General features: G+C 39.0%; 1 protein-coding gene across 1 annotated transcript in view; it reads right to left on the minus strand.

The window, feature by feature from the left end:
• ABCC8 (ATP-binding cassette, sub-family C (CFTR/MRP), member 8) overlaps nucleotides 1-27894 on the minus strand; it is a 79901-nt gene that overhangs the window by 20473 nt on the left and 31534 nt on the right. The window contains 15 exon segments of the mRNA XM_009706332.1: nucleotides 1-75; nucleotides 683-782; nucleotides 1483-1608; nucleotides 4028-4165; nucleotides 5724-5804; nucleotides 7128-7212; nucleotides 8086-8184; nucleotides 11276-11311; nucleotides 12630-12665; nucleotides 17412-17517; nucleotides 17610-17685; nucleotides 19644-19754; nucleotides 19969-20074; nucleotides 24372-24517; nucleotides 24823-24863. The exon segment at nucleotides 1-75 is cut by the window's left edge and continues 20 nt beyond it. Of these exon segments, the coding sequence (XP_009704634.1) occupies nucleotides 1-75; nucleotides 683-782; nucleotides 1483-1608; nucleotides 4028-4165; nucleotides 5724-5804; nucleotides 7128-7212; nucleotides 8086-8184; nucleotides 11276-11311; nucleotides 12630-12665; nucleotides 17412-17517; nucleotides 17610-17685; nucleotides 19644-19754; nucleotides 19969-20074; nucleotides 24372-24517; nucleotides 24823-24863 (1362 nt within the window).

Consider the following 27894-nt stretch of genomic DNA (forward strand, 5'->3'; position numbering starts at 1 on the left):
CTCTCCAGGGCATTTTTGCTCTCTGATGCAGCACTGAAGACAGGTTGTCTTCATCATCACTTTCTGTTACCTCTTCTGCAATGTGCAAGAAAAAAGTACAGCCTCACTGACTTACTTCTGCACACCTTTCATAGGGACTGGCAAGTGGCAGCTACAAAACAGGTCTTATTCATACAGGATAAAGAGTGGCTTTAAGGTGAAATTACCTGCTCAGTCACACACTTATTAACCTGCTAAAGTTAGCAGTAATGCATCCTAAAGATGCAGAAAACCTTAGCACTTGGTGATCAATGTCTTCAGCCATGTCTTTACAATTTAAAAGTACTGGCTTGATAAAAATGAATTGCAATTTTCTCCAATGTAAAACCTGAAACAAATGTGCTTAGTATTGACAGGTTTGAAGCTCACTCAGTAAATTATTCAATATTATTCCTCTTTCATTATCAAATCATGCTCAAGTATAAGAAAAAACCCTCAAAAGTTGGAGGAAGCTATGACTTCTGAATACTTGAAATCACTGTAATCCAGAGGCAACATCAACAGAAATAGCACTCTTACAAATCATGACCCACCTGAAAAAGGATTATTTTCTTGCCAGTTTGAGTTATGTTAATTCATTCTAATATAATTTAACTCTGAAACAGTAATGTCATGGTACTGGGCTCAAAGAGTGCCCTTTTACCTTCATCCTCTTCATCATCTTTCAGCAGAGCTTCACGGGAGTACATAGTCCTCCGGAGATTTGTTCTTTCCAAAACAGTTTTTCTCTCAATAATAGTCTCCTAAAAAACCAGACAGTTCATGTGTTTCCAATCAGAGAATTAATAAAAAAATTATTAGCTGTGACAAAATTTGTTTCCAATCAGACCATCAGTGAAAAATAAAAGTGAGAATCTTACAGCAGGAAGTTATAAGTGATGGATTTGCTATCTCTGTGTAAAACCAAAGGACACAAATTAGGTATCTGATATTAATTTCAGGTTGTCAATCCCAGCCCTCCTGGAATCTTTGCTTGGACAGATATCCCTGAATTAATAAGAACTAAGATTAGTATCTCATTCTTCCTGTGCTAAAGTACTGAAGATAAAAATGTGTTAATGATTTAGAGAGCTTGATATAAGCACATCTGAAAAACTTCTACCCAATGCAATGAGTAAATTCAGGCATATTTATAGAAGCAGTTGTCAGTATTGAACATTACTAATGCTTTTCCTAAAACAGCCCAATTTCATATTCCTTAGACAAGAATATTTTGATACGGCTTCCTATCAAGAATGAATCAGAGGCAATAGTATCAAGGAAGTATGAGATGTCCAGATGAAGGAATTCCTCTGAATAGATAAATAATAATGGTAATAGTAATGCTACATTCATACTACGTTAGAAATCACACACAGCATGTCAATCCTTGCTAATGCTTTCCACCTAAGAAAAAAAGAGTCACATTTTTTGCACATGTCGATTGCCCTGCCCATCAAAAACCTTCTCCAGCTCTTGGTCTTGTCGATTCATTAACGTCTTCCAGTGTTCAAAGAGCTCAGTCTCTGATTTCTGAATGTCCTTGAGTGTTCCTTCTCTCTGGATGTTACCATCTTTCATCGCAATTATCTAAAAAGTTAGAAACACAAGTGGTGAGATGAATAGCCATGTACCTCTGTCTATTTTAAAGCTATGTTGGTGTGCCTGGAGAGAATTTTTTCTTTTCATAAAGAGTATTTCTGCAAACAAATCTGTCTTCTAAAAAGACAGTGAAGTTATATCTTGACTCTATCCCCTTTACTCAAGATGCTGCAAAAACCAGAACCTTCCTGCACTTCACGCCTTCAAAAAGGAAGGCTGCTTTTAGGTAAGAACAACGGAGTCCCCATCAGCAGATGGGAGAGTACATTACTCTTCCTAAATACAAGTCATTAGCAAGATAAGATTTGAGAGTTCTCTTACCTCCTAAAAGGAAAAGGCTTTTAGCAACACACTGTGCGCAGCATGCTTTGCCCTCATTCAGGCAATTAGATGTGAGCATGCTGGCTCCACCGTCTGTTTGATATCATGGATTTGATAAGGAAAAGCTAGGGAATTTGAATCCCTAAAGCTTTTAAAAGCATAAATAGTGGACACAGTTTGAAAAAAAAATTATATATGCAAGACAAAGTCTGAAGGGTGTGGTTTCCAGGTTTATATCAGTGTAAGCACATTATATACACAGTGTAACTACCTTCACTTTAGATCTGACAAGAATAATTGGAAAATGAGGCGTGAGGATTGTAAACCCACGTGACAACATTAGAAAATAGTTAATGCGGTATTTATTTTTCTCTCTCCCTGGCAACTCAGAAATTTCCATGTGCAGGGGGTGGCGATATAATCTATTCCACTTATTGCTAAGAATTTATACCAGAAGAATGGAAAAAAACAAAGCAAACAAGGAACTTTGTGGTCAATTTATTCAGGAAACCTGTAATTGGGCCGGACCTTGAATTCTTCTGAGTGTTTTGCTACAAAAATTTAGGACCACCATCACATATACTTCAAATTATATTTTTATTTAAAATTCCTTAATAAAATAAGTATCCCTGCTGCACTCCATTGGGTAAGGCTTGTTAAGGCTTAATGAGACCTCTGCTTAGGAGAAAAGAACCTGAACTATTTCTTAATAAATATTTTTAAATTATAAACTTTATTAATACAAATCCTTCCTGTCCTACAGGCTGTTTGGAACAGTATATTTCATAAAACATTACTGAAACCCAATTAGAAGATAATAAAAATAAACTAATTCTCATAGGCTATCTCATAAAACATGAGCACCTAGAAACAGGTCTGATATTCATAAAGAAAATGAAAAAGATTATACTGATACGAGGCCATAGCTGTGCATATTTTAAAAAATGCAAATATATAACAATTGAAAAAGAAGCAGCTAAGATGGACCTCATAAGGAGGGGAAGAAGGCAGAAAATGCCTGTATCCTGAGGGACACTAGTCAGAAAACCAGAACTGTGTTGAGAACAGTAGAAATTCTTAAAGGTGTACAACTGAGGGACAAGGTCACAGCAGACACCATAAAGGATAAATGCTGCCCACCAAAAACATGCTCAGAACAAGATTAATGTCTATCTGTGACTTTATAGCAAGCCAACATAAAGAACAGAAAGCAGTTGAAATACGACTGACACGGAGAAACTGCTGCTATAGTCTGTGCAAGCTGCAAACGAGAGAGAAGTCCTGCTAGGAGACATAACGGCAGTCATCAGTCATTGTGAGCAAGACGACCTGTGATCTTCCAGCTGGGTAACTGTAGGAGAACTAGGTGCAAGGCCAGTGTGAATCAATGAACTAAACCAAACCAAACAAACCACCAAACCCCAAACTTCCTTATCCAACTTCATTTGCTTCATCTTTGACATTTGCACTTGCAAACTGTTATAGAAAGCATACCTCCACTTTTTTTCCTGTAAACTACAAGATACAACAAAGAAACCTAACAAAACAATTGAATACTACGCATTTCGTAAAATTTTGTCAGCATACAAAGGGTAAAGATGTTCCTGATATCTTATGTACTAGTACTAACCACAAGGAAATACTGAGTTTTTTCTTACATTTCCATGCACCCCAATACCCATAAACACACCTTTTTCTGTGACAGCACAGACGAATTCCTAGTAACATCCCAGCAGAGGCAAATACGTTACTCAAATGTTTCACTGTTTCGAGATGAAAAAAATGAGCAAAATTTTCCTATATAAGTAATGGTTTTGAATACCCAACATATTTTAAATGCAGCCTGGTTTCATGAGAGTATTAAGCACCAGCTCTACGAAAATCCAACCTATTTAGGTGTTCTAAGATTGTAATCCCAAAATTATGGCACCCCAAACTCACTGGCTAATTTTCAGAAGATTTTTATTATGTCCCTTTTCACTAAACTACCACTTGGTGGAAAGCTGAAGCGAAAGCTTTGATCACAGCAGAACATATTTGTGCCACATTCTTGCCACCTCAGAAAAAATGGGAAGAGCTTTCTTACCCAGTCAGCATGGGGTAAGTACTGCAGCTTGTGAGTTACTAGCACTATGGTCCGCTTGTCCTCCTGCAGCATTTTCAGGATCCCTTCTTGCATGAGATGGTCACTTAGGTGGATATCCAGTGCAGAAAATGGATCGTCCTGTCATGAGGAAAAGAGGTCAGCTTTTGGAGCCAGCACTTACAGAATTTAAGGAAACTGACAGATTTTAATACCGGTAAAACCAACTAGATCAATACAGACAATCAAAAGAGGCCATCAGAAGATCAAAATTGTTCTGAGGAATGGTTTTCTTAAATTACACAACAACAAACCTTGAACTGTCTTTTCGCAGTGAGTACTCGGACACACGGTAAGGTCAGCTGTGTGACTGCTATGATCTCCTGAGGCTCTCTGGGAACCGCTCCGCTCCACAGCTGTTCCACCACCTACCTAACTGCAGCACTTTGTTCCTGGCAGACTCAAGACAACGCAGCAACGTATGTCGATGGCATGCGTTACATAACTGCTGCGGGGACAGTGACAAAGACCACCTTCTTATTTCCCTTCTACATAACTGCCTTCTGGATTTTTTTTTTTTTAATCCATAAATCAAAACTCTGTTAAAGAATCACAAAAAGAGAAATATTGATAATTTTGATGACTCTGCTCAGATGCTTGATTTACAACCTAGATTATCTTACTGAACCAATGAATTCTGTCCAATTAATTTAGGCATAAGCTAATTTGTAGCATCTTTTGGGGGACTTGTTTACCTAGTCGTATTTATATGGATTCATAAATTCATAAATGTCTGCTTACACCAGTGACACTGGCTGTAGGATTTACTTAGTATTATTGTTTCATACTATTATATTACACAAAACCCAGGATTTCTTAAAAATCAAATTTTGTTTTCTTTTCTCCAGATGTTTGCTGATAGAGTTGAACTTGAATTAACACTGCTTTCTGAGTGACATCATTGTCAACAGTTAGTTAGGGAGAGGCACAGGCAAAGAAGTGAGTGCTTCAGAAAATCTTGAACTTTTATTCCCTTCATTTTTGCAACAATTTGTGTTGTGACTGCATTAGACGCTTTAGTATTCTCACTTTCATATATCTAACAAAACCAAAAATATCTGAAATCAACAGTAAGATAGATACAACCACTGAAATTCTAATAAATCAGAGCATCATAACATAGAACACTTAAAAGGCAATTTTGAAACACAGTAACTTCTGACTGTCACACAGAATTCTCAAAAATGAGTGTGCATCTGTGCTGACTGAGCAAGAATGTATGCTGTCAGCTTTACTGCTGCACTCTTCTGGTCTGGTGCAGACCTAAACATTGTTCTGAGCCCCGCGTTTGTGCACCCTGTATGCAATGCTGCGCTTCTGGGGACTGTAAGTACATGAGTACAGCTGCAACTGTTAAATTTCTAAGTACCAAAGATAAACACAAGGGTCAAAAAGAAATTTCAATAGACTGAGAGGGGAAGCATCAGCATTTCAATTTGTATCCTAATACACATCTGTCTGCAGCATTTACAAAATGCTTCTTACCTGCAGGCTAGCTAAGAATGGATATAAACCAAACAGTGTACATTTGGCTTAGCTCAGCGCAGCACCATGTTCGGTGTGCGTTACTCATGAAACGCTCCAAACGCTCACATCTTGTGCTTCTGTTCGGAGCATAGGCATAACGGTACTTACTCACCAGGAACACAACATTTGTCTGCTGGTAAAGCGCTCTTGCCACACTGATACGTTGGCGCTGCCCTCCAGACAGATTAATACCCTGGAGATAGGTGGGAGAAAAACAATCAGACAGTTCCAAAAACATTAACTGAATATTCATATTCTGATTGGATTATCCACAGAAGACTTTCTGGACAAAGAGACCCAGAGAAATTTTTCAAAAGCGTGGGCCTGAAATTCAGCTGGGAACACAGTACCCAAATTGTTAGAACAGCCAGAGCCCTCTGTCTGGAGCTGTGCTCCATACATACCAGCGGGAGGGGAAACGTTTAACGGTTTGTGGTGATGTAGTGCTGTAGGCGGCACAGATATTCTGCAGGCAGTCTAAACTAGACTTCTACTCAAAAGTCAGCCTTATGAGTCTGGCTGTGTCCTGTTTTTTATTTATTTTATAATTATACGCTGTCATACTCTATCAGCTCCATTATGTGCTGTAATCAGTAATTGCTAGCCAGGAGGTCAGACCACGCAGAGCTGGAACATTATCTGGTGGTTATTGTAGTTGTCTTCGGCCCTTACTCCCCTCCTACCCCCATACCCTAAGTTACTTATCCTTCCTATGATCCACCTGCGGTTTCACAAACACCTTAAGCTCTCATAAGCCAGTATTGCTGCCAAAAAACGCTACCCCACCTTCTCTGTCCCCTCCACTTCCCTCCTCCTGTCAAACCACGTCTGTTGGGCTACACAATGAATTGGGTTAGGAACTAATCCATTTAAAATTAACATTGTAGCCAGTATGGGGATTAGGCATGGAAATGTATCCTTAAGTGTATCCTTGTGTGGGTGGTTTGTTGTGTTTTGGGGTTTTTGTTTGTTTGTTTTTGTGGGTTTTTTTGTTTGTTGGTTGGTTAGGGTTTTGGTTGCCGTGTGTGTGGTGTTTTTTTTTTTTTGTCTGTGACAGTGCCATTATATGCCACAGTAAACTGTTTACAAATTTGTGATTTCTGTTTCCTCTCTTGTCACTCCCTAATCTTCCCTAAAGCTTAGTTTGCCATTGAAGAAACACCTGCTCTTTTTCAAATGAACGGGGTCTAAAAATCTTTGAATTATTTATTTTTATGTTACTCTGAAAGAAACCAAAAAAAAAATGCACTGTGAAGTCAGGATATCCGAGATAGCTGCCACAGAATTAGTCAAACATTCTGATAGCAGCACATTTAAATCATTGCATCTCACATAAATGACAGTGTTTCCATGTTTACTGAGCAACAAGCTTTCAGACTAATGACCCAAACGTACACTTAACTAAAAGATTACCTTTGTTGCCAAATAACCAGTAAGATTTTAAGAACACAACAAAAGAATAAACCCCCCTCTATATATTTAAAACAAAAATAGAAGCCTGTAGCTGTTTACTGACCCTCTCTCCAATCTGGGTTTGGTCTCCGTGAGGGAGAATGTCAATATCAGGCTGGAGGGAACAAGCATCAATTACTGCTTTGTACCTGCGGAAACAAAAAAGGTAACACAGAATCCACACAGATGCTGCTAAAGAAGCACATTTCCTACCTACAGAGGAACAAAAATTAACCAGCTGGAAAAATCACACAGCGGAAAACATATTTGTTAGCCACTAATTGTTCTAATGGGATCTCTTTCAATCACAGGCAAGTAAATATTTCAGCTAAGAAAAAGCATCTTAGGTCAGCTTCCCAATTAAAAATATTTAATAGTTAAAATCAGGCCAAACAAGCACAACTTCTTCCATGGTATATTGTTATTGCTTAGCATTTAACTTTTTTCCATGCCCAGGGCCTTTGTTTCTTGTTTCAATATCCAAGGACGACAGAAAAAAAAAAAGTGTGTAGGATGTGAATATATAGCCAACTACTTCTTCTAAGGCAGAGGGAGGAGATGGAATACCAGCAATTAACTTTTAAATATTTCAGAATGTTTAGTGGGCATTTATACTGAATAAAAAGGCAGCCCATCAATCCTTCACAATGTACCAAACACTGAAACTGTAATAAACAAAATTCCCACTCCCAAAGAGCTGATGTCCTACTAAGACAGTTAAACTTGTCAATTAGGTGTAAGAAGAGAATACTGCATGCTAAAAAAAGATGGTCCTTGGAAATGAAAACACTTTTACACTTAAGTTCACAGAGACTGAAGTCTCTCTTCTTGTGTCCTTCAGGAAAAACAGGGTCAAAGGGGGACTGCACAGAACTCGGGGTGTTTTGTCACCTCCAGGCAGGTGCAGTACATTTGTTGCCAGAGGGAAATGGGGACTCGCGTGTGAGCTGAGACCTGTGCAACTTCGTTTCCTATTTAGGGAAAAGGGGACCAATGCATGCAACAGTGCTGGAACCCATTACCTCTGTTTGTTAAAAGGGCTTTCAAATGTGATATTCTCTTCCACTGTGGCATTGAGCAACCAAGGCTTCTGTGATGCATATGCTACTGAGCCTCTTTTCCTGGGGAGGGAAAAAAACCACCAAAACAAAAACACAAGAGAGTTCCCAGCTTACCAGTGCAGTAGGCATTTTTGGAAACCATTTTCTTGTAAAGGAAGAAACTGGTAATAAGTCTTCAAAAATGCTGTCTTTCATTTCTTTTCCTTAGGACAATCAATAGCTCTCCCATCAAGGAAATACTTAAGATGTTAAATTTCCAACAGAATACTGAAATTGTTCACCTAACTGAATTTCAGATTGTTCCCTCTTTTTCTGCTGTGAGGTGGGTTTTGGAGAGGCTAGCTCAGTAAAGCTGCCTCTTGAGCAGCACGGATGGCAGGAAGAAAATTATCAGACTGAATCCCAGGTTTGTTTGGGTAGACTAATAAAAAAAAAAGTATAGCAGATCACTAGTTAGGCAACACGTTTCAGGAAAGATGTTCTAAAAAGATATTTTTAAGGTGTTTAAAAAAACCCCAAAGCCTCCACACATACACAAAGGCAATTTCCCCGACCTCCAACACATTTATTTTCCCCATTCTAAGAACAGAACTTGAGTCATAAAGCAAACAGGTAGCCATGGGTAAAATCCTTCTATATCTATAAAGACAAGAAAAGAGAACACAGACAAAAAACATTTGCTAAATTTCCCCCTGTGGAATTGCACCCATAACGTACCACCAGAAGGGACAACTCATCAGGTATGGTCAACAGGATCTCACTACACGTATTTTCTTTCACAGGGATTATTAGTATTACTATTTGAAAATAAAAGTATCCGCCTACTAGTGAAGTAGTAGTGCTTTTGTTGGCTGTTGTGCACTAAGGACCTCAGTACGGCAGAGCTGGGAGAAAGGCAACGTTTTTTATTAGAGCAACTGATACTGTTGGAAAACTCATTGGCGTATCACTGTTTCTCCAGAAAAGGGCCCAAAGAGGGATCATGCACCTAAAAGCATATCAGTTTTCTTTCCAGCCATGTCAGCTAATCCAATCAAAAGACAGGACCTCTCACCCAAACGTAGCCTTTGTCGGTTAGACAGCCATTACAGCAGCCTCTCTCTAGTTGGACCCAAATGCAATTCAAACCAGGAGCTTCCAAAAGACACCAGGCGCTTTATCTTTTTTTATTAGGAGTTAAGGTTGTTTGCCTTGCTCATTTTTTCAGGCTTTCACCAAGCTTGCTAAGGAGTCGTTATAGGATCCAATTTTCTTTGATGACCTGACAGAACACACGGTTATACTACCCTGCTAACATGCTTCCAAGTTCAAACGTCTGACGGTTCATTAGAATTTAATTATGTTTTATGAACTCTCTTTACTAGAAAATGAAACAGGAAAAACAAAAAAAAGAGACAGAAAAAAGTCCCTTAGTCAGCCCAGCCCGCAGTCCCAAAATCTAATTCAAAGAGCATTCAGCTCTGCCTCAGGAGGAAAGTATTTTTGCAATTAGTATGAAATTTTCATCCCAATGTTTAAGAAAAAAATTGCTCTGAGCATTCCAGGATGAACATGTATTCCCTTCCCCTCCTTTTCATCACTTGAAACTGTGCCTTTGCTTCTCTTCATTCTCAGTGTGACTGAAAAGTTATTTCTAATTTATTTTTTGAAAAATAGTAGCAAAGTTTTGAGGAAAATGTTTTAACAACTTTTGTAAAAAGTGTTCTTTTGTTCAGTGAAGATAGGGGCACTGTCAGTAAGATGCACCCCATGCTGAGAACATCATTCACATTTGCTTGCATTCTGCTTTTAGACCATCAGCGAGAATTAATTACTGCAAGGAATTTGGGAACAAGCAGTGAACTTGCCAAAATTCATCATGGACTTAGAATTTAGTAAACCCCTCTAAATTAATCTTAATTGCAAATTGGCACTAGGATGACATATCAAGGCAGATCATATTTTGACATAAGCAAAGAGCTTGCAAGTACTTGATCACATGAGAAATCTATTGCATGTCCACAGTGCTTCTTAAAGTAGAGAGGCAATCAAACAAAACTTTTACTGACATTGTGAGGAACTTGTGGCCAAAAATTCAGAGAACAAAATATTCTGAAGCGGAGTGTGCAACGCTTTCTCTGAAAGCCAGCCTTGAACCTACCTAAGGTTTCACACTTGACTGAATGCAAACAAATGGTTTAGCAGACAAAGACTTACTAGGAATTTATTCTGCAGGTGGAAGTAATTGCCTCCTACTCCCAGACTGAATAAACAAACATGCATTTTCATCAATGGACTGTAATTTTTTTTTCCTCTGATAACACAAGATAGACAAACTATAGCCTCTTAATTAACACAAAGCAGCAGACAGCAAAATCCAACCTTACAATAAATAGGGAAAACCTTCCCTGAGCTCCCTGGAGACTATGCACTTTGGCTAATATAAGATCAGCCTGTTCGTTAACTTAGTATCAGAAACAACATTGTTTAAATCGTTTGTTTCTAGTTATTAATATCTAACTCTACCTTCACATTTCATTTTGTTAACTCCAGTAGGCTCAGTACACACCTAAGACGACTGAAAACAAGACTAGTTAAGGTGCATGCATATACGAATCTCAGTGCCCTAACAAACCTACCCTGTCTGAAATGTTGGAGATTTTTAAAAGAAAAAAGATGCACTTAAAATGCAATGGAGTTGTTAGTATAAGGGTAGAGGAAATAATACAATGCAAAGCCTTTCCTGTGCATTTTGGATAGCTGACTACAATTTTACCTGGATTATTTTGCACAATTCATTAATTTCTATTATTAGTCAACTCAAAATCAAATGTTCTCCAGATATGAGAGAAATGTGTACTGTCCTGTCCTATTATTGCATGAACAAAACAATATTCTTCAATTATTTTCAGCCTGATGATACATCATTCTGATGCTGCCAGTCTCGAGTATTCAGGAACGTACTTTTTTGCTCTTATTAAACTGCAAGGCTCACTTGCTTGTTTTTGCTTCTAAATCTTGCAGTAGCTGCATACAGAGACAACCCATTTGCCTTCCAAGGAGGAACAACTCATTAAGTGCTGGCGCCTCTGAAGAATGTTCCCTGAGTCACAGAGTGGCTGAGGTTGGAAGGGACCTCTGGAGGTTCCCATTAATTTTTAAAGTGTTGTACCTGAATTCCATGTCAACAGGAGATTCTTTCTCTGGGCTGCAGAAAACAAACACAAGGTTTTTGTTTTTGTTTTTGTTTTTTTTTAAAAATCAATTATTTTAGATTATGCAAATAATAATTTAAAGTACTATCACTACGCTATAATTAAAAACACAGCAAAATGACTGCATAACAGAAACAAAACTCTGAAGTATACTAAAATTCTGTACTATGTGAATATGCTTGCCATACTGTTGTGCATGTTATCTTACTGTTTGCTGTCCATCCCCATAACAGTTTCAAACATGTGAATGTCTAATTCTGATCATATTTCTCTTTTATCTTGATGGGTTCAATGGTTTCACTTTAACTTGGCCCAGAAATTGCAGTCTCTCTTATACAGAAAGAGCTGTGAGATTTACAATTATCCTTTATGATGAGTCTTAGTTGTTAGATACATGAAACTCCCTTTTACACTACACACAGATAGGAGCAGTAGTTTTGCAGGACTCAGTCTGACAACCAGGTAACAAGTCTGAGAAATAAGGTAAATGAGAGAGGAGAGGCTGTTAAATCTAAAAAGGCAGTAGAACAGCTGGTGCATCACAGAACCAAGAAAATATTCTGGTCAGTAGAAGACACAGTTTAGCGTAAGTCAGGAAAAGGGACATGATATGACATTTTTCTTCTGCCAATTTCAGTAACAAAGTTTTCACTGACTTCAGCAGAGATAGGATTGTCACTTCTACGAGATTTACCATTCTAGAGGTTTGTGCACCTCACTAAAATGACAACCACATCAGAAAGCTTTGCTCTCAGTTGATTTGGTAGATATTCCCCAAATCCAAGTTGAGCCATGTTAATCAGGTAAAAATAATTTCCATGCAAGGATCCCTTGCTAACAGATGGACTAATCTGCTACTCCCCACGCTTCTCAGTTTGTGTGTGCCTGAAGAATGCTAGGTGAGAAAGTAAATTTATGACAGGGCATAAAAAAAAAATTAACAGAAGGATAATGGGGAGAATTTGCTTTAGTAAGTGAAACCTTTAAAAGTAGTATCGCTTTAAAGTGTAGCATCAAAGAATAATCTGGTTCAGACTTTAAGAGAAGGATTTTCAAAGATTTTCAAAGTTAGGATATGATTTTCAAAATTGCCAAATGACAATGTTTTCATAAAGGAAATCCAGCTCTTATTTTTCTAAGTCACATAGGTGGTTTCAAAAATTGTATCCTAAGTTAATTAACACAGTGAAAGTTTCACTGATTTTCAGAATTCTGACTCTGAAAATCTTAAGCATAGATTTTGGAAACCTTTGGTTCCTTCTATTGCAATCGATTTAGTAGAAAGACCAATAATCACATACAATATCATACCTGACATCTTCGCCCGTCTCACTGTCAGAAGTACAGCTGCATCACAAACAGAAAGCAAAGAGTGTTTACTTAAGTAAGCACAGGCAATCTGCCCCAGAAAGAAAAATTATTAAATTCCACTTAGTGCACAGACTGCAAACAGTATTTATCACAGAGCTGCAGCGCAGCATCTGTTCCTTCTACACAAACTGACTTGATTTTCACAGTCAAAAAAAATTTGGTGACAGTTTTGGGGTTTTTTTTGCAGTGTGGGTTTTTTTTTTTTTTCTTCCTTATAAACATTTATTTTGACTCAATAAATAAAATCACCTCCACTCTGTCCTGGAGGTTCTAACAGAACTGAGAAGTCCTAGTGTGACAAGAATGCAGTTCCATTAAAAAAAGGACATTTTCAGGGAAAACAAACTGGTAATTTGTGATTCTGTATTTGTCCATGGCAGTAACCGCACCTTTGCAGCATATAATGAGTTAGATGGAACCCCAAATCCCACCTTCAGTTGACTTGCAACCTGCTGCACTCTGTATCAGCCCTATCCTTGGGGGGATGTGCCTGTATAAGTAAGTGTGGGCAGGTCTGAGGGACAGATAGGTTTCATTTTTGCTGTTTCTGAATGTGTACCGAGATGTTCAGACAGAGTTGTTTTGATAGGATGACTGGCCATACTTATTACTGATGCTAAATTCAGTTCCATTGAAAAGAATTAAAAAAAAAAAATCTGTGTGTCAGGTGGTACAGACAAAATCAAGGAGGAACAAAGTTTTTCATGCTTTAAAGAGAACAGTCTCAGTAACTTTATGCTAACACCATTTGCTTACAAATATCCAGGAAAGAAAACTATACCTGCAGTTTAAAAGGTTGATTTAAGACACTTCCAAAATGTTTATGCATAGTAAGCAATGACCACATTTAAATTCAATTTACTGTAGAATTTAAGAGTGCCAGTATCTTTATGCCAAAGGTCAGTGTACTGAACAAAGCTTTTCCGCAGTTACCTCACCCTCCACTGGTCTTTAGCGACTGTGTGAACTCAGTGGCACCTCCTCCAAAAACCCATGAACCTGTTGCATATCATTAAGTAGCAACGCATTCTTTACAGAAACTATCAAGGGACTGAAATAGGGAACATCTTTTACAGCCCTTCCATGCACAATACAAGATCGATTCCTGCTTCATGGACCCCCCCGAAGAAGGCCAGGCCTGATAACTTGCAACACGTAGTAGTTGTGCATGACAGCAACTCCCTCTCCACTGTGCTCTTTCCCAACACCAACCTGCGAGACCCGCAGAAAACTGTGCAGCTGACATAACCTATCAACGTAGCTCAAGAAGCAAAGACCAGCCCGGGACCCTCAAGGCTAGGAGAGTTTACCTGGGCTCACTGCAGGTCTGCAACTTTGCTCCAGTTTCTGCTCAGACACCAGGGCAAAGCGCTGTGCTCACAGGGACGAACGATTCCCAGAGAGTAACAGGAGGTGCAGCAGCGCACAGCAATGTCCCCACCTCCTCTGTTAACCATGTTATTTTGCTATACAGCCACGGGTGCCACAATTTTCATATGCAAGTACTGGTAGATCAGTTCCCTGATCTGTGTTTCTGTTCTGTAGCTGGAAAAAATTAATTCTCCAACTGGAGTTTTAGTTCAGCCTTTTCAACCCACTTTTTCCCCAGTTTGACTTTGTTTTATCCCTCCTTTTCCCTTTTTTCTGCATGCTCCTGGCAATTAAGGATGCACTTATCTCCTACCGGTGTTGAAATATCAAAGTAATGTATGTTTGATAATGAGGTCTAGATCTAATTTTTCAAAGCATATGGATATGTAAAGATGCAAATATGTGCCTACTGAGATTTTCCAGCTTTCAGATCTCCATTCCCAATTTAAATAAAATAAAATTAAGTACCTGGATGTTTCTGAAAACTCCACTAAACACATATTTATAAAAATCAATGTACTTTTTAGGTATCCAAATAACTTTAAAAATATTGGCATTTGGTAAAAACAGTAACTCCACATCAAGTAGAAGAAAATCCTACTGTTAACAACCTTAAAAAATCTAGCACTTCCTTCACATTATAAAGACTCTAGATTAACACAGGAGTATACATGTCCTGTTTAGAAACAAATGACAGAATTTTGTTTGAGCAAACTATTTCTCATTTAGGTCAATTTTCTGATATTATTTACTCCCTGGACTTGACTTGGTACTACTTAAAGTGAGATACTGCCTAGAAGAAGTTAGCATGGCACATACTGTAATTATTTACTCAATAACCAGTCAAATCAATATTATTTACCATCTGTTCATAATGTAAATAATGATTTCTGTATTTTTGTTAATCTCAAAACATATTATAAAATATTTATGCCAAGATGCTCTCAGCCTGCTCTGGGCAAGGGGCAGTAATCTGAGGTGGATCTTCCAGGCACGCACTGTAATACAAACAACAAAATAAAATCACAAATGAGCCAGGACTCACTTCTGATTTGCCAATGCCTAGCCCAGGAATAAATTACATTTATTTATAAAAAAAAACTTTTGAGATTTTGAAGCAAGTAATTTTTATAGGAAGCAAATAAAGATGATATGTAGTTAACCCTGTTTTATCAATAGAGCATGGAGGCACAGAGGGGGGAAATGACTTCTGCAAGGTTATCCATTAGACCAAGGGAAGGGCCAGGAATAGAATCCAGATTTCCTGAGCACTGAGTGACATGTCAGCAGGATGTATCCTTCATCTTCATGGCTGTGACCTTGGAGGAAGGGAAGGGGAAGGAAATTTGGAAATAAATAATTCAGGACTATTCTGTAACATGAATGACTGAAGCCAAACATTTGTCTCATCCCAAAGAAAGAGCTGTAACAAGGATCTTACTGATTTTGGTGACACATCTTATTGCCTGAGCTAAGGCTACAAGCTCTGGTGATTACTTGATAACACTACTCTCCTTGAAAGTGGGATAATGTTGCATGTACCTGGGTCAGGCATTAGTATTTTCTTATCAAATTAAGGGAACTTTCATCTGATAGCTTTACAACACAGGTGTGCAGCCTGCACTGACTGCATCTATCATTCTGAATAGAGTGCACGTGGTAGCAGCTCTGAAAGATGAGACAAAACATAATCAGTCCCAGTGCAGCCAGCACTTACACTGCTAAGATTGTTTCAGCCACAAGCCCCTTTATACATATCTGACAGATAGCAAAGCAAATGTGATAACAACTGAACTTTACCTTGTGATACTTTGGCACATATAGAAGACATGAAAACCAGTTCTGACCTTTACAGTGTTGTGAAGCACATACTTCTAAACAAGTGCTATTTAAAACCACAGTCTGATCAGAACCATCATGTCATCTGTTTTAGTTTAGCATCAGACATTCACATTACACTCCTTAATCACGTTATATCATCTGTAAAAAAATTACAGCCTTACTGAAGTGAAATTAGTTCACCTAATAAGGCTGCAGGGATTCTGTATGGTTCCTTACCATACTCTGATTTTCTGCTTAGGGAAGTATGTTTTAATGGGTAGACCACCGCATTCTAGAACTTTGCTTCTGTTCTTGTCTCTCTCACCAGCTGAAAGGGTCACCTTCCCATGTTTCATCTTCCCCACCTATAAAACAGGGAACCTTCCTTCCTTGTACTATTACTATTAAAGAATGTGCAACTCATGAGTAGTGTGACTGGCTTACGCATGAAGGCTGGATACAAATAGAATCTCTCTACAAACACTCAAGGAATTTGTGTAAATTGTTTCAAAAATCAGTACAGAACCCACTGGGTAACAATGGCCCTCTGTCCATCATAGTGCGTGGATTTGACTTACACCTGCACTGTTTTTCCTTCATTCCCAATCAGCTTGAAATAAAATGAATTGTTTCTCCAGGTTCTTCTGCAATTTGTCAAGCTTTACCTACAAATAATTGTATCCCAAAAGCCAAAGTGTAGTCTGTATGGTTAGGAAGTCTAGTACTGTAAAATAAACAGGCTAAAAATGTTCACACACATTGATCGGACAGTGTACTAGAAATGGCAGCAATTCACCAGAAACCACATACAGGAGCTGCAATACATGGTACCATCTGACACTTGTTTGAGGGTCAGAAGACCAAGTCTTAACAGTACAGCTGCTGGAGCTCGGTTGAATTTTTTTCCCCCCTTCATGGCCAGTACAAAAGTTAGACACGAGTGTAATCTATAACTGGCTGTCAGAGCGCAGCTGCCCTGTCCCCTCGGGAAAGGAGGGAAGGACATGTCTATCTCCCTCTTGTCAAATCATGCAGGGTGCTCTGGGGGAGTACCCTGAGGTCACTGCCACTTATAAAAACCTCTCCAATTTCTCAGGCACTAGACCAGTGCTGGGATGGAGCACACATCTAAAAGCACAGCCAGGGACTACTGCTAGTAAGCCAGTACCTCTTCATAGTTCCATTCAAAGACACGAGCTCAGGCCTGAAAGCACAAATGCCATTCTGTAGCAGCACAACACTTCAAGCTAATTAATTCTGATTCCAAATTAGTTATGATTTCACTCAGGTTATGTTGCTGGAGTGCAGAATGCCCAGGTATGGTTATCTATTCCTATTAATGGAATAGAGAGCTTGTTTGGCCCCAGCTGGGGCTTTTTTCTGATGTGCTCCCCTACCACTCAGGATAAGGTTTTTGTCTTGACTGTACACCTACAAAATCCCTGACTCCACAAACCGGTTCCCAGGATAGATTTTGGCTTTTTTCTGCATTACTACTCCACTCAAGCTTGAATTTTTAAATAGCACTACCTGCTCCAGAATATGTTCCCAGAGATCTTCTGCATCTCACCAAGTATGGCTAGCAAGAGAGATGACTTACCGCAGCCAACCTGTCCTACAATCATTGTTAGCTGACCTGTGAGACAGGAAGGTACACATATAAGCTTCTGATTTACCAAATACTCATGGAAAAACATTTTATTCTGTATATCTGATACCATTTTGTACCTTGAGGAATTCGGATATCAATGTTGGACAACGCTGGAGGACCTTCAGGTGTCCAAGTGAAAAATCCGTTTGTGATCTATGCCAAGACGGAGAGAAAAAAGAAATAGAAAACAAGGTTTAGAGCTGACTTCTTTTTTCGACAGAGACACTTCTTCTGTTTTCATTACACTGAGCATAGGAACAGAGTTAGCCTTTGGTCAATGCAGGAAACAAATCTTCAATGACTGATTTTGTAAAGGCTTGTATTCTGATGTGCAAGAATCTCTGAACTCAAACAAGCACAACAATTAGAATATTACATAAAATCCTGAGGAAAAAGCAGCTGCTGTTTAGGGTTTCTTTTGCTTTGTTATTTGTAAGGTATGCACATGAAGTAAGTGAAATGATTACGACATGATTAAATTATGTAGAGAGTCACAGTTTGCTCTCTGCAGAGCACTGAATGTCACTCTAGACACACTGAAGCATATACAGCAATTACACAGTCCAAATTCCAATATTTGCAGAACTTCCTGCAGAAATTAGATGTTGCTGCCTATTATAGTATCTCCCTTTGTATTTCTGATATGGTTCTCAGATAACCTAGGCTTTGCTAGATACAGAAGTCTTTTCACTGGAAACGACTGAAAACAAGAAACAAAGCCTGTTCAGGACTTTAAATGGAGGAGATTTCCACAGATACTGTGAAAAATAGGAAACAGGAGACAATTTTAAAAGGCTTGTATTTATACAGGACCCTCTTCTCTCACTTTTTCAGAGTCACTGAAGCCTTCAAAACCTTTCAGCAATGCAAGGTACAACATTATTTGATCTGAGAAGAGTGAAATGGGACACTTTTATCCTACCCTGGAGAAAAAAGTGATACTCTTATCTTGGGAAATAACCTGAAAAAATGGGCAAAATAAAGTGCAGTATTCCTCCCTTTAGATTACCAAAGGCAGCCAGAGGATCCCCTCTCAAAAAAACGCCCCTTCACGGGCAGTGAGCTGCAGACAGACAGTCCTTAGTGAGTGCAGAAGTTCCCTGACCCAGGTTCGTCCGGTGAGGATGTCAGCAGATGGAGCCCAAGATTATGGCTGTCCTGGCTTTCTATACAACACCTTATAAATGCCATCCTTACAGAGGTTACAGCTCTGGCCTCTCCTTTGTGACAAACTCCTTTGTTGTCACTCCAGTCTGTCTTTTGATCCAACACCGCCCCCCCCAAATCCTCTCCCAAATATTCCTCTAATTTTCCTGGAAGTCTCTTTAAGAAGGATCCTGTACCAAAGCAGCATGTCAGATGACAGCCTCTCAAAAAACCTGAAAGCACTACCAGTTGTCCTACTTAAGTCTCATGAAACTGAATTATTCATTCTCTTGTGACAGAAATGCAAATGTAATAGCAGACTTTCTACATAAACGGTACCATCACTATAACAACCATCAGGATTTTTATTACTTCTGGTCATTTTTACTGCAAATCAAGAGCAGCAGTCATCAAAATGGCATAGGTAATTTTAATTGTTTCTTCAAGAAGTTAGGTCTTTGGGGGTTAGTTTTTAACTTCATCTTGAAAGGCTACTAGGAATTCCAAATGAGGAAGGGAAGACCCATGACAAGATTATTTTAGGAATACCTAAACCAAATTCTTTTCAATTTTCTTCATACCATTTTTCTGTACAGGCATTAGAAGTGGAAGAAAGTGTCTGGCACACAGAAATGGTTGGACTTCAAGGTTCCTTCCAACCTGGGCTATTCTATGTTCCAAGTTGGAAGTTTTTGTGATGAGAACAGGACTTGGAACACTTCACACAGAAAATTGCTGAGCGAAATCTAGAGGAACATACACAGCTAATCACAAGACAGAGATCAGTAGTCAATTCTTAAAATGGGAGACATAGAAAAGAAAGATTGAGGTTAATCTCTGACATGAGCACAAATGTCTGATGGTTCACATCAAATGCTGGTTCTTGAATTTGAAACTGCCATCAGAATACAAAAGTGACTATTAGTGGGCTATAGTAAGTGTTATTAGAGTGACCTTCATATCACCTTTACACAAAAATCATCTGCTTCTGTGATGTTAATGGGTCTTCTCATATGAGAGCTGTAATTGTTCCAGTCCTCCCTGGCAGGCCTCTTGCGGTTAACAACTTTGAGTGGCTGTGCAAAGACAGAAATAAGCCGTAATTGGTGGCAGTACCAGCAAAATGTGCTAAACACAAGCAACCATGTTACAACCTATACAGTTCAGGGTATTAAACAGAGTTTTTGCAATTGCAAAAAATAATCAGTAGGAAATGGAAAGGCAAAAAAAATTTATTCTGGGTACAAATTACTCCAGCCACTTCACCTGCAATTAAACAGCATTACTCACCACTGCCTGGTATTTGCTGTGATTATCTGCACTTCTTAGCTCTGAAGATTTATCATGCTCTTCTCCAATTTCTTCACTTGACAGGAACTCACTCAGTTTCTGCACACTGAAAGGGAAAAAAACTGAATCACATCTCAACCTGGAATGCAAGACTTCTGTTCACTGCAATGTCTATTATAGAGCATCCCTTTTAGTACTTCAACCACTGTCTGCTGCATAGTTTGTTTTTATTTTGTTATAGGTGTATGAAAATGTGCAATGAGAAGCTACTGTACAGAAGCTGACAAAACCTGCCCTGTTGTCTATTAACAGCTATGATATTTTAATGGTTTATGCAGATGCTTCTCAAGTCTTCTCTTTTCTGATACCACCAGAGAGATTACACACAAGATTTTTTCAGGCATTTGGTGGGATGCAGATCAGCTACAACAGTAACTCGTTTTGAAGTCACACGCTGAAGTAGCATTAACATCATTTATGTTACTGAAGTGTTGCCCAGTCAAATCTACTGAGCAGTCTTAGGAACATTAGCAGTCTGATGAAATTCATACACCATGAGCTCAATTCAAGCAGCTATGATGAAATATGAAGTGTATGAGGTAACATGATAAAGGAATATACCTGAACAGAACAGTGTTCAACAGATGAGATATAAAAGGAATCCTGACAGCCAACAACAAAGGAGAAGGCATAAAATCTTCACAAGCTGCTTAAGATTTAATTAGCTAAGAGATAATGTGCCTTTATCATGACATTTAACAGATCATGACATCAATTTTATCTCTGTACCTGTCTTTATAAAATGCACATCTAATCTACTCCCAGGGACAGCAAATTAAATTTGTAAAGGAAGTAGACTGAATCATGAACTCAACATCAAAAGTGCTCAATTAGCTGGAAATAAGTTAACTATCAGTCGCCAAAATGATAAGTGCCAGAAGGCCTTATGCGTCTGAAAATAAATTTATGGCAAGGACTGAAAAAATTTCTTTCAATATTTAGCCTTAGGCTAACTGTGGAGAAACAGGCAAACGATGCCCCTGTAACATAGTGATATGTGGCTATCTGTTAGCATGCAAATCTTAAAAAACAAAAATAACACCCCAGCATTTATTGTGCATTCCACTACCAGGGATTCCTTTTCAGAAGGAGACTTAGCTTCCCCTAAGAACCCCATGAGATACCTGACTTGTGCCAAAACAGTGCTCGGACCAAGGCGTTACAGCACTGCCTAAGGCAGGCTCCCTGTACCGTTAGCACTTCTCTTGCAAGCAGAGATCGAAGCCACCTGGGGACTCCCTAGAAAAGAACTGGTTCTACAGTTTTTCTGTCAACGTGCCCACTTGCTAATGGCAGCTGAGGACCAATTGATATAGTATGGTGGATTCAGCTAGAGCAGGTACTACAATCTAAGCAACTGAAAAGGGGGAGAAAAACTATTTGGGATGGGACAAGAGGAGGAATAACTAATTCAAGCTCAATGTTGGACCAAAATTCCTTAATGGGGAGGTCTATTATCTCAAAGGAAGAAGTCAGAAGCCTCATCACTAGAGATATTTATATCTATTTGCACAAAGCTCTGGAAAACAGGGCTAGGAATGATCTTACCTTTTTTATTCAGTGAACCAGATGTTTAAAAGAATATTTCAAATGTCTTTAAATGGACCAAATGATAGTTTAAATGCTGCCTATATGGAGTTGGTATGCAGCTGCACTTATGTTCTCTATAGGAAAATTACATTGACATTTGAGTAATTGCTCTGAAGGTATAAAGAGCAGATAGAAAAGTTCCCTGTGTATCTGCTCCAGGGTCTAGAGGGGGAGGAAGAGAAGACAGCAAGCATATTCTTGGACTATGCATAACCAAAAAAAGACCGTGTTTCTATTAAGCCATTCAATAGTTTGATTTTGCTTTCTGATTGTGTATCAAGGTGGCTGCACTCTAAGTGCCAAGACTTCTCTCTGCAAGCCCTCTGCTCAATGCTCTGTTTAATTCTGGAATTGCTGCTCCCGTGGCAATTACTGAGGAAACACAGTATGGCTGTGAGAAAATCTTTTGTTAGAGGCGGCAATTCAGATTGAAGGATGACACGCTGTTCTACACTCTTAAATAATAAAAAAAGTCCATTCTCTGCGGAGCTCTTGCTGACATCGCAATTTCACTAGTGTTCCAATATCTCCACAGGGGAGCTTATTTTTAAGCCACAGAATAGATGTATTGATTAAAACATGGTTATTTGCACAGCTGCCTGAAAAAACAGTTTCATATTAAACCCAGTAAGATACATAATGCCCCTCTTGCTACTTGACCTTTGCTGATGGAAAATTGTACACTGTACTCTTTGTCCTTGAAGACTTCACATTTAAGAAATACATCGATTGTATTTGCTTAGTTTTAATTTTCAATGGCACAAACACTCTAAATATAAAAAATTTTTTTCAAAGCGATAACAGAATTTCTCACCTTCCTAAAGACTTTCAACAGTTCCTCTCTTAGAAGCAAACACCCTAGCCCCATAACTTGGAAAATTTGCAGGGGCCCTATGTGGAACAGAGGCTTTAAATCTGTTTTATCACTGGAAGCAATCACACAGTTGTTCTGATAGTGTCAATGACAATCCATGAGGATGCTTTGCAATTGGGCACATGTGTAATTATGAAAGATACTGACAAGTTTATTTGTGGAGATTATTGTCCTTAATAGCATCTGGCATCAGAGACTGTAGCCAATATTAACAGGGCAGGGGTTGTGAAGTGCCCGAGATGCAAACACCCTCTTAGTATCCTTTACATGTTGCTTTCACTGCTGGATCATCTTCTGCTTCGCTTAGTTCCTTTCTGTCACTACACAAGAAGCTGTCTTGTACACTTGCTTAAAGCAATTAGAATATCTCAGCCTAAAGAAAGCTGAAGCACAACTTTATCAAGTTAGGTTGCCTGCACCTGATCTTACTGATCAGCTACTTATTAGCTGAAAGGTGTAACAGCAGGACACAGCTATAGCAAATAAACATTAGTTGTGCTCAATTATGCACAAACACAGCTTTCTAATAACTGACTGCTTTTTCACATTTACCAAACTATTTAAGCAAGCATGTGTTTGCATTAAATACATGAAAATATCTGGCAGATGCTTCCAAAAGACTGCATTGAAGGATGGGGTACTCAGAAGACACATCTAGAGTAGCACCAGCAGCACTATGGAGCAATGCACTCGGGAACACTGCCTGGGTTACTGTGATGCAGCCAGCCAGGAGGGCAAGGATCACCTCAACCTTGTTACAGAGTCTGAACCCAGGGACTCCTGCCTGCACTGCATAGCCTGCTAACAAGAAGATAACTACAGAACAACTCATGAAGAAATCCTGGCTAGCAATACTTGGTTGATACTAATTGCTTTAGGATTGTTCCTGCAACATTAACAGGCATACAATTAATTTACAAAGAAATCCTTAGACAAGCCAAAATAAATGCCCATTACCAGTGTGGATCCCAGATGCTTTGCTGACTGCACTCTTAGCATGACAATTTGCCATGACTCTAGGGGCTACCACAGTGGCTGCAAAACATTTCATGCCAGCCACCGATGCTCTCGGATTTCACACTTGTTAGGAGAGAGGACACAGCTGTGACTTCGCCCTCTCAAGGAATTTCAAAACAGCAAGAGCAATCTCAGCCTCCTGCTGTAGTCTCCCTTCCACCTCCAAAGCAACACAAAGGCAATCAAAAAAGGGCTGGTGTCCAGTATCTCTCCCATAGTTTAGACAACCTCTTAAGATGGCTATATTGGAGGTCACAAAGAGATTCTAATGAAGTAAGCCACCCAAACTCTCTCTTCCTCCCTTATCAGTCAGTTAAGTAGAGTTACATTGTATATGGAAAAGCATTAAGAGATTTTTACACAAATCTGTTGATACTCAAGTAAAAGTCCCAGTGAAATAGCAGTTTTACTGGTTGTTATTTCAGTGTTTGAACACGCAGACTAACGTGTTCATAAGAAAGTAAAAATTCATCAAGTCTAGAGTAGACATTTAGTGTTTAACTTACACTTAAAAGTGATTTTTACGGGGTTTTTTGTAGTTTGTTTGTTAATTTAAGCCCAACTCTCCACCAACAGGCAATCTGTCAGGCAGAGGGGTGGAGGCTGAGCACAACCCATTCTACACAACAAAGTACTAGCTGTGAACCACAAAATATTGGTTGTGACAATTGCATCAATGAAGAACATGGCCCACATGCTACAAGCAAGGGAACCACACAAAGTCAAAAGTTGGGAAGCAATTTACAACAACAGATAAACAATCACCACGCTATTTCTAAACTTACAATTGTAAAATAAGCAAGAGACATATTCTCAAGAGTCGGAGAAGTGGTAGCAAAGATATTAATTTTACAGTTCTCACCTTACTAATGCTTTGACAGTGGATCTAACCACACTGGAGAGCAGGAACAACGGAGACACAAGAATATGAAACAGGGAGATGGAGGCAAATGCCACCGATGGAGAGAAGTCAGCCTTTCTTGTCAGATGAGCATGGACCACAAATGTCTACAAAGAGACAGACATCATCAGCAGCATTTTGCCATAAAGAAGGAAATGCACAAAGAGTTCATAGTTCATAAGCATTTAATTTACAGAATCTTAATTTATACTCTCTTAACAGTTTGGGGGAGTGCTGTGTACTCCAGGCTGTTTCTGGTCACAGATGACAAGTGGGCATTTTCCATTCTCTCTCAGAGGAATTACAAATGTGTAGCAGGTTTGCATCCTGTCCTTCTCATTCCTCATTTCCGCATCACTCATACTTGAAAATGCAGTTGTAATTAACACTACTTAGAAAAGTCCATACTTACTATAAGTACAGCTGCAATTGGTATTGCTGCATTCATAAAGACTGTGAAGGAAAACACGTAGCAACATTTAGAAACAACTTCCACTCAGACATGCTAAATGTTAAAATACTACTAGTGCTGGTTTACAATGGTATTTTCTATGCTTAAGATAGCAAAAATGCGCAAGTATCTACATACATCAGTACATTGTTCTAAAACGCCTACAGTGTACTTCTCTTCACATCACCCTAGTGGAGATTAGTCATCTACCGCTTTTGAGCTGTGGTCAGCCCACACACAGTTGAGGCGAGGGGCACTGCAGGTCTTGGTCTCACGACAGGCAGAAAGGTCGAGCCGGTACAAGGTCTGGCGGGCGACTCGAATACCTGACAGTGAGAGGAAAGGAGACGCAGCAGAGGCTGCCCAGGTCACAGCACCGGGACTGCTCCGCGGGCTGGCTGCACGCCCGCCTCTGCCCCATCTGCCGCAGCACCACCTCCCAGGAGAGGCACCAGCAACCGTGCCAAGTTGTGACCTACTTCTGGGGTACGACTTCACAAGTACGGGGCTTCAGGCCCCCCCTCCAGGTCTCGGGATGCAGTTCCAAGGGTACGGAAAGATTGGCAACCCCGCACTCTGTCATTGACTGAGCTTATTCTTATGGGGGATTTACGGACAGTTATTCCTGCTTTGTCAGGTGTGGCTACTTTGTGAAAGTCCTCAGGAGCTCGATACAGGTTCTAACGGTACCTAAGTGTGGTAGAGCTTTGATTTCAGCTGGGCCTTGAGTTATTAAAACACAAACAGTGAACCAGTTTTCCTCCTGATCTCGAACAGTGTCTGTCTTGGTGCCCTGGATTCCCCCACTACAGCAACTCATACACTATAGCATTCAGAGGTTATTAAACAGATGGATGGGAAGAAACGAGCAAATACCATTTCTATATGGGGATCTCTTTTAGATCAGGCAGGAATATGGGTTAAGAATGCAATAATAACCAGTTATCCATCTGGGAGCTTGAGTCAAAACCAGAGCTACAATCTTACCCAGCACGTCTGTCCTCTCTGTCACAACCTTAGGATATTATTTAAGCATCACCTTTTCATTCTGACCTTTGCTCTACTTTATTTCATGAAGTAAACAATATAGAGAAAGAATATAGAATCTATACCTAAAAGAGAATCAAAAGATCAGTACACATGTAACAGAAAAGAAAGAGGCTAGCCATCTCTTTTTTGTTTAAACTATGCCTGTCCTTTTTTCTGACAGTAAAAGCACTCCCCAGTTACTTCATCTGAAGTGGAGTGTCATCATTTGACCTTCAAATACTTCCGCTTAACGGTTTGGCCACCTTTTTCTGGGCAGAAACCCCCTGAAGAACTTAACATACTGTCAGATATTCCTTTTTCCTACATTTAGAAGATCTTTAATAAATTCTGTAGCATGCTTGTAAACTCTGTACTCAAGCTTAAATAAAATAGCTGTGCTATTTCATGTAGCTCTAATTCCTTGATGGAGGAGAATATTTGAAAATATGTTTGTATATGTAATTCCAAAGTAAAAGCTTAGCATTTGAAAGACTACTATGTATTAAAGCCTAGAAATTCATAGTTTACTCCTCACACTAGGGAAAAAAAAATAAATATATTTTTCTGAGGAAAATGTTCTTTTCTGTGTTGGAATACAAAGCAGCCATAGAAATTTTGAAAACGGGAAACTTGCTGCCTGCAACTATGGACTTCTTAACTCTATTAAATCCTTGCATTTGCAATTTGCCTTTGAGACTGCTGCAGTACATGAGTTCACTTTTATGAATTAATCTAATGTGAGATTCTAGCAAAGCTGATAAACTCAGAGATGGATCTTGCTCTTCTACTGGCTACGGTATGAGACCATACCTGTCAAATATAAAGCTGGATGCACTATATATGCTGTAGGGTTGGCAAAGGCTGCTGCAGTTAAAACAGCTAGGGTCACCTGGTGGCTCACGAGAAGTCAATCTGAATTTTGCTATTATGTGAGATCACAAGTACATCCAAGAACTTCACTTCAAACCACTTCTTTCAAGCAAACAAATAAGGGCTTATTGAGCCACTGGAATTTGGAGGTTTGGGTTTTTTTGGGTTTGTTTTTTGGTGTTTTAATTTTTTTTTTTCAATTATGCAAGTGTCCAGAATAATAAAATGTTTTCTAAAATAAATTTATTTTACAGCTAAGACTTTTGGTTTAACTAGATTCAGTCAGAAATACTCTATTTCTGGAAAAAGGCAGACTGAAAACTGGGAAAAACGTTTTCAGTTGTTCCTGAATATTTTAGAATAGCAACTACCATTATTTTCCTGTGAGAAAGCCTGGAGTTACTTGGCTTCTGACAGATTAGGCAAAAATTCATAGAAATAGGAAAAACACTTCCTTCTTTCTGTCTTTCCTGAATATATAGTGTATACTAAATCTTGTAAAACTGAACACAGGACAGTCTTACTATCAGTATGATAAAAATTACATAGGAATCTTCTTTGCTATAGCTAAAGAATTCACTGCTGAAACTCCAAAGGTGTCACTACCAACTTCGCAACCCAGCTTTGATTCTGGTGTGTACATTTCATTAAAATTACAGGAAAAGCTAATTTCTGTAATAGCTCTTCTAGTACACAGGAACAATTCCATATACATACAAACTGGATCCAGGCAGATGAGATCCAATTTCCACGCAGTCTTGAAACGGATTTTTCTGGTGGTCTAGCCAACACTGCCCTGAAACTTGTAGGTCTATTTTCTGTAATCCAATGCAAATCTATTCCTTGTGAATAGGAGTGACTCCAATCACATTCTTTCATTCATGTTAATAGCTACGTGTATTTAGAAAAGAATTCCAGAGTCTATCCAAAGCTGTACATTAAAAAAAGTACATATAAAAATCTCATTTCTGCTCTCTTACCGTTCTAGGAAGTATCTGCCTTCCTCTTGATCAGTAACACATAATATCTTGATATCTTGGTCACCTCCTGTCTTTTTCTTTTTTTTTTTTTCTTTCTCACAAAAATGAAATCATATGTTCACTGTATTATTAGCAAACATGTTTTGTGCTGATT

Source organism: Cariama cristata, unplaced genomic scaffold (assembly GCF_000690535.1).
Source record: "Cariama cristata isolate BGI_N322 unplaced genomic scaffold, ASM69053v1 scaffold14130, whole genome shotgun sequence".
Classification (NCBI taxonomy): domain Eukaryota; kingdom Metazoa; phylum Chordata; class Aves; order Cariamiformes; family Cariamidae; genus Cariama; species Cariama cristata.